Source organism: Taurulus bubalis (assembly GCF_910589615.1).
Source record: "Taurulus bubalis genome assembly, chromosome: 3".
NCBI classification, from domain to species: domain Eukaryota; kingdom Metazoa; phylum Chordata; class Actinopteri; order Perciformes; family Cottidae; genus Taurulus; species Taurulus bubalis.
In genome coordinates, this window is record NC_136591.1 from 1,408,596 (window position 1) to 1,416,345 (window position 7,750).

Sequence of the window (7,750 nt, forward strand, 5' to 3'; positions counted from 1 at the left end):
CGGAGGTTGACTCCTGCACTAGCAAACCAAAGCTTTACAGTTATGTCATTCTGATTGGTTGTTCAAGTTGTTCAAGTTTTCTTTATTTAAAGTGTTTTTGTGTTGACTGATGAATATGAGGATGTTACCCCTTTTCACCATTGTGACCCAACTTATGACTTATTTACTTATGAAAACACCTCAGTCAATGCACTGTATGTATTGAACCAGTATTATGTTATGTTTTATTATTGCTAATTGTAATTATCATTATTACCATCAACCTATGTCTTTTTTAATTCCTCTGAATTATAGTTTAATGACATCTCTTTATTTCGTGTCTGGAGTCTTTCATCTCTCTTGTATCTTCTCTCATCTCTCAGACTCTGTCAGGCTGGTGAATGGGACCAGTCTGTGTTCAGGTAGACTGGAGGTGAGGTCTAACCAGTCTACCCAGTCTAACCAGTCTACCCAGTCTAACCAGTCTAACCAGTCTACCCAGTCTATCCAGTCTACCCAGTCTAACCAGTCTACCCAGTCTAACCAGTCTATCCAGTTTACCCAGTCTACCCAGTCTACCCAGTGGGGGTCCTCCGTGTGTGAAGAGGACTTTGACCAGCAGGATGCAGAGGTGGTCTGTAGGGAGCTTGGCTGTGGCGCTCCTTCAGTCCTCCAGGGGGCGCTCTATGGAGAAGTGGAGGCTCCAATGTGGACCAAAGAGTTCCAGTGTGGAGGCCATGAGTCTGCTCTCCTGGACTGTAGAAGCTCAGGCTCAGAGAGAAACACCTGCTCACCTGGCAAAGCTGTTGGACTCACCTGCTCAGGTAGAAGAGGAGCTGCAGCTTTGATCTGCTTCATCTCTGTTCTCCTGGAACTCACTTTGTTCTTTACTGACGACTCTCTGCTTTCTGTTCAGAACCTGTCAGGTTGGTGGGAGGAGCCAGTCGCTGTGCAGGAACACTGGAGGTGAAACAAGGAGACTGGAGACCAGTAGATGATTATGTCTGGACCCTGAAGGCAGCAGCTGTTGTCTGCAGAGATCTGGACTGTGGCTCTGCTGTTTCTACAGGACGGAGACACGAGTCCTCAAAGAGAAATGTGTGGAGGATCAACTCTAAGTGTGTTCAGTCTGCATCTCCTCTGAGGGAGTGTGTATCATCATCATCACTCTCTTCCTACAGCCTGGATCTCACCTGCTCAGGTAAGCTCATCAGTGACATCATCTATGACATCATCTTTTACAGCAATTTCCCCAGTATGTTCCTTCCTCTGTCACAGTGACAGTCAGTGGTTTTCCATTGGACTGAACTGTAAAGTATCCGGGACAACGACATCCTAAAGTGAACAGAGGTGGGCTTGTTTCTGGAAGCTTCAACTCCTCTATAGATTGCTGATCTTCACCTGGCAGGACACACCTGTTTGTCTGTCTGTCTCTGTGTTTACAGACCTGCTGCTTCAGCCAATCATCTCCATGGACGGGGTCTCCAAGGCCCAGCAGCAGGGGGCTGAGGTGCTGAGACGCTACGCCTTCACCATCGTCTGCTCCATCCAGCCACAGTACCCAGGAGGCTCCTTCCAGCTCACCTTTTCCAACTCGCCACAAAACTCCACCCAGCCAGCTGTCAATCACTCTGCCCACTTCCTGTTTCCTGCAGCAGATCCCGCCCACCAAGGAAGCTACAGCTGTGTTTATCACGTCTCCGTTTCCTCTCATGACTTCTCTTCTGAGAGCCGGCTGCTTTCTCTCACTGTCTTAGGTAAACTGACTTTACATGCAGGTTTGTGGAAGATGATTGGTCCAAAGACTGAAAATGATCAGCTGACAACAGAGTTCATGCATGTGGTTGTTTCTGGAAGGACACTGTGACTGCTGTCATTGTGTTACACAAGTCACATAGTAACCAAACGTAACCCAAGTCTGTAAATGCAACAGCAACAATACATGTAGGGCAGAGCGTGTTTGGTTACCAGGACAACTCATGTTCTCTGAGACCTGAGGGAGGCGTTTCACTAGATGAAGCACCTTCTGACGCGACCAATCACAAACGCTCCACTGCCACCACATCGGCCACAACACCACTGAGCCCCGAACCCGTGACTTTAACGTGTAACTCCTGTGGGCTCAATGGGAGCTGTTGGACTCATGATGTTGTGTCTTGTGTGATGTAATGACTGTCCATGTGTCTGAACAGATCCAGCACCTTTCATCATCAGAGTGGTCGTCCTGCCGCTGACTCTGCTGTTGGTGATCACCGCCCTTTACTTCTACTGCAAGGTACTGACACACGTCTGTTGTTTAGACCAGCGACTGAAATGAAGCACTCCTTCTGTGTTTAGTGAACTAAGACAGGACTGTGCCGTCTTGTCTCTCCAGGCCAGCAGGGGGCAGAAGCCGGGCAGACGGGAGAACATTGAGCTGGATTATTATAACATGGGTGTTCCTGAAGAAGGAGCTCAGGGAGCCGAGTAGCTTCTCCGAGCAGCTCATCTTACATCCAGATGGATTTCTAACACACGAGCACGTCGGCTCACTTATATACGCATGTTCCCTTAAGCAAGAAGGCTGACATATTGTTTGTATTCGAGTTCATGACATCTCTTCATTCTGTCTCACAATACTCAATGTTAAAATCACATGTTGTAACATTTGAAGACCTGAATCCTAAAATAAAAGGGAAACATGTTCCAGAGCCCCGTACTGTAGATCTGGAGCTCATCAGGTTGGTGAACCATCTGGAGCAGTGTTGAGAATCTGTTGTGATTTAAAATACAATGAACTTCATGGCTTCACTGTAGCGCCCCCTTGTGGTTCATATGGGTCATTTATTGTTGTGAGCAGGACTACAGTTAGCTAAAAGATGATTATCAATCAGCAACAATAAAAGAGGTTGTTGTTATTGATTGAGGATTTTTTTTTTTATAAGAATTTTGTAATTGAGAAGTTTAATTAAAATATTGTACTTGTTTTGTAAGAATGTTTACTTAATCTTTACATTTTTAGATTTCTTAAGATTTTTATTTGATATGAAGGATTTTGCTATTTTTTATAATTAAGGATTTTGCTTTTTCCATTATAATGTACTTCATTTTGCTTATTCTGTGATTTTTTATTTCATAGGAATTTAGCTTTTTATTCATGACGTTTTTTCACATGCGCAAAAATGAATGAAATACAATAAAAAAACATATGAGGTTGTGGGATAATCAGTAAATCAAACAGTGCATTAAATAGTGATGAAGGATCTGTCTCAGGAATTTAGCTTACTTTTAAGAATTTTGATACATTTGTGCTAAAGGAAGAACTTACTTTTGTGATGAAAGATTTTACTTTTTTATTTGTAAAAAATAATTTTCAGACACTTTGATAATTGTGTACTTCAATCATTTTTGATACGAACTCTGAATAAAGAGGTTTATTCTACGTGGAAACGACGCCACTTTAGGACTTCTGCTCACAACCAATTAAAGACAATATATAAATAAAATAAAAATTTGTTTTATGACAAATACAAAAAAAGAAAAGAAAAAAGTAGTACAAGTACTTCTGTAGCAAAGAACTTTAAGGATTATGAGTTCCTAAGTCATGAGTATAATAATGTTGACTTGTAAAATCTAAATCTTGCCTTTGTACATTCATTTTGCAATTACTGTCTATCACAAATCTTATTTTATGCATGTTTTATTGGATCCCTTTATTTGAATTTCGGCATTATTTGACATATTATGGGTCTTTTTCTTGTGTGATTTTCTTTTTACACATTTTTAATGAGTGTTGTTGGAGGATTTAAGAATTGTGTTGCCAATGCCTGCTTCTCTGGAATTTATATGCCAGTAAATAAATAAAATGAAACTTCTAAGTTTGATTTTCCATCAATATCTTTAGTTTTTTATCGTTCCAAACTTTCCATCTATTCTTGTCTCTTGGGGTCCCTTGTATCCCAAAGTTGCAAACCCTCATTCTGACAACCATTTTATTCTGAGTTTATACCGGACACTCGCCGAATGTCACCTCCAAGAAAGATTATATTTAACGTGAAGCTATACAGGAATCAGACTCAGCGACAAACAATGTTAAAGAAACAGCAGGAGTGCAGATCATGAAACTCCATATTATACCGGTCATAACAATTAAATCATGATAAATATTGTGGACGTATCTCTTCGCTGGGTCACTTCGTATGGTTCCGTTATCCTCGCCAATAAAATCCACAAACGGGTTCCCAACAGAGAACAACCCTTCATGTCTCCTTGGAGAACATGTGAGAGTCTTTCCAACAGGAGAAGTTGTTGAACATTGTGAAGCCAACTAGTAACAGATGGTTTGGCGCTGTGTAGCCAACGCTGTAAGACTCTTATATCTGTTTAATACCGGTGAGGCGGCGTGTAGGCCGAGGATACATTGGGATTGAGCTCAATAGGACGTTGTATTATGGAAGATTTTTGGTTCCCAATTTCAACCCAAAGGTTATGTATTTCCAGACAGAGCCACATTAAATGCACATAGGTGCCAACATGCTGCTTACATAACCCAGAACAGTCTTTGTCATGTTAACTCCTTTCCTGGGATTTGTAATTACCATATGTTCTTTTGCTATTTAACATGATTGTGTTCCATTGGTGTAATAAACTTACTTAAGGAGAACAGTTTTATGGTAAATATACCATAGTGTCTAGTTAGTGTCTCGATCGGCTCTTGCCCATGACCTTCTTCATTTTGGGGTACAGAGTTTAAAAAGCTATGAATTTGTAAAAATCGGAAAATACATGTTTTGGGAAGCCCGTACTCATCCTGAAGTTGATTAAATTATTTCATGGTTACACTTTTATGAGGTCAATTATCACCTGGATTCCATGTGTGGTCCACCCTTTAAAACCAGGGTCAACACAGGAAGGAATACAATTGGGGTTATTAACAATCGGTACATAAAGAGTATCTTCTGTGGATAGAAAACATCTTCTTTACACTAATCCATGTGTTCTGAATGTTACTCACAATAAAGTTGTCCCTAGTGTCTGGTGTTTGTTTAACATTATTTAAGAATGGTGCACTTAATAATGAGTTACATCCTTGTGTTTCAAAGTCCAGCCATATTGATTTAGGGTCTTGTGCCACCCATTCTGATAATTTGTTCAGTTGTATAGACCAGTAGTAGTATTTAAAGTTTGGTACTGCGAGACCCCCAGTTACCACTGGCAGTTGGAGTTTCTCTAATCTCATTTTAAGACAATTGGGATGTCGTTAGGTATCATTTGCTAGTGGTACAAGATTCTAGGTGGTATATTCATTTTAACAACAGCTATGCGTCCCAGCCAAGAAATTGGAAGTGGCAGCCATCTAAGTACATCCAGTTTGATCTCTTTAAGGAGAGGAGACAGGTTCATCTTCACCAGTCTTTCAGTTGCAGGTGATATGGAATCCCAGCTATTGTGAGACAAATCAAGTGGAGATATTATGCTGTTATCTGGGTTCTACTGCCTCCAAGTGGTAGGGCGGAAGATTTACCCACATTGATCTTATATCCACAGAATCTACCAAAATTATTGATTATTTCGAGCACAGAGGAAATTATTTGGACTTAATAAATAATATAAATTGTGACGTTTTAGTTTTGTGTTATGAATCTGAAAAGTCTTGAATCTCTGCCTTTCTCTCTTATCTTTTCAAAAATATATCCTAATTTGGTATGTCATTTCAGTTTCACTGTGTCTAAAGCATGTTAACTATTTATAATGTGCATGGAGAAGGCGTGGCTTGTAATCAACAAGCCAATCAGATGCACCATTGACATTACAGTAAACCCTGTAAGGTTGGAGAAATGCACCACGTGTTTTGTGACTGTTGGACCAGGTACTGGTTAATCTTTTGGAAACAGCATTCATCCCTTCGCAGAGGCAATATCATAGTCTATGAAGTTGTACTGAGACGTGATTGTTGCTGGTTGAAAACTTAACCCAATTCCCGCCGAGATGCCTTGAAATATAATCAGCTATGGCAATTTTTGTCGGTCTCCAAGGAGACTTTACACCATGTAAATATTGAACCCTGAGGTTGTCAGTAAAAGTAGTTTGGAGCTTGCTTCTAGAAAGTTGAGCTTTCTTGTGATGTTTTGAGATGACTTGAAATATAGTCAGCTATCGCAAACGCATCCGTGGCGTCAAAGCAGCTGTGAGAAAATATGACATTGTGACAAACTTCCCTCGCCTTCTTGGTGGAATCCATCTTCAAGATGGATCCGAATGTGGACGTGATCCTGGCATTACACTCGTCCAGTCGTGACAGCACATAATAGCTGTACACTGTCAGCAGCCAGACGGGTGATGGTGGTGGTGTCTGCCCCCTCACCGAGCACAAGGCCAGGAACACGATCGCTCTCCGCATCCAGGCCTCTGAGTGCTGCTCCCCCAGGGGGTTGAACAGTTTGCGCTGTTGGGGGCCAGCTGCCTGATGATGCCCTGTGACCACCCTCCGACCTTCTTCTTGCACTCTCCGGATGGTCCTGTACAGCCCAGCCTTTGTCCTGGACCCAGTGCACAAAGGCTGGGGGCATGTTAGCTGCAGATGCCAGATCCGGTGTGACCGATCCACTGCTGCTCGGCAGTAATCAGAACCATTTATTGCCATGTATGCTTTCACATACAAGGAATTTGTCCTAGCGGAAGGTGCTTACATTTAACATTTTGACCATAAACATTTAACAGTAAACAGAGTGCAATAACAGGGAGCATGAATATTTACAATTAAATCTACAGTAGACTATACAATTAAAGTTAAAAGAGCTGCCCGCCAGACTCAGGCAGCAACTGGTGAGACAACACAAACATACGGGACATCTTTTTACCCGAGGACACTTCATGAGGGCAGCAGAGACCCCTGAGACCTCATGTGTTTGACAGACAGACTCACCTCAGTACTGCCGGCAAGTAGTGGGGGAGGGAGGCTGGACCGGGCAACTCCTCCTGTTCCTCCGGTGGCGTCCCGGTGGCGGCTGCAGGCGGCGGCAAGGGAGCTGGTGACTCTGCAGGCTGGACCATGACGAGGGCTGCCTGAGGCTGCACCAGGTCTTCTTCGTCCTGCGTGGCCTCCAGAAGGTCCTCGTCTGTGGGCTCATGCGGCACCGCAGTTACCAGCTCCAGGATGTGGTGCTGAGGTAGAGGAGGAGGTGGAGCGAGGAGCAAGAGAGGGGCCTGTACATCTGAGGCTTAAAGAGAAAGAAACGGTTTTAGTGAGATAAAACAATGAGAGTGTTTTGCGTTAATATTGAGAGACAGACGCACATTGAGCGAAGCTGCAATTACAACTTGAGGAGCACAGAAGGTGGTGGTGAAGAGAAAGCGATGAGACCAGATCAGACATGATGAGGGGTTACTCAGGGGATTGAGGGAAAGGGTGGTGAAGGAGCTGTTACTCTACACCTGCACCATTAGTGATGTTTAGGCTGGCAGGTGGGTGAGTGATTTGCGATTAGCACCAGGCAGACGAGCTACTCATTCAACCCAAACTTACCCGTCGTCTCCTCCTCTGACTATAAAAATGTTTGAAAGCAAATAAAAAAGGTATTTAATTAAAGACAATAAATAAATTCAAGTATTTCTGTTGTTACCAAATTGTTACCTGAATACAACTCACAATTCTCGACGTCAATTACTGCCTTGACCAGCTCTTCATCTGAAGGCTCATCAGACGACCTGGAGGAGAACGGAGCTGGTCCGAAGGGACTGAAGTGGGAGGCTGTCATCACATGATATATATATGAGAGAGAGAGAAGAAACA

At 42.8% G+C, this 7,750-nt stretch overlaps 1 protein-coding gene across 1 annotated transcript; it reads left to right on the top strand.

The window, feature by feature from the left end:
• Positions 1–1,450: 1,450 nt before the first annotated feature.
• On the top strand, positions 1,451–2,806 carry LOC306733837 (uncharacterized protein; the record flags this gene model as incomplete). The annotated part of the gene is made up of 3 exons (XM_079215143.1): positions 1,451–1,736; positions 2,172–2,254; positions 2,354–2,806. 3 exons carry the CDS (start codon positions 1,451–1,453, stop codon positions 2,447–2,449), a joined length of 465 nt encoding a protein of 154 aa, XP_079071269.1. The 3' UTR covers positions 2,450–2,806.
• Positions 2,807–7,750: the final 4,944 nt, after the last annotated feature.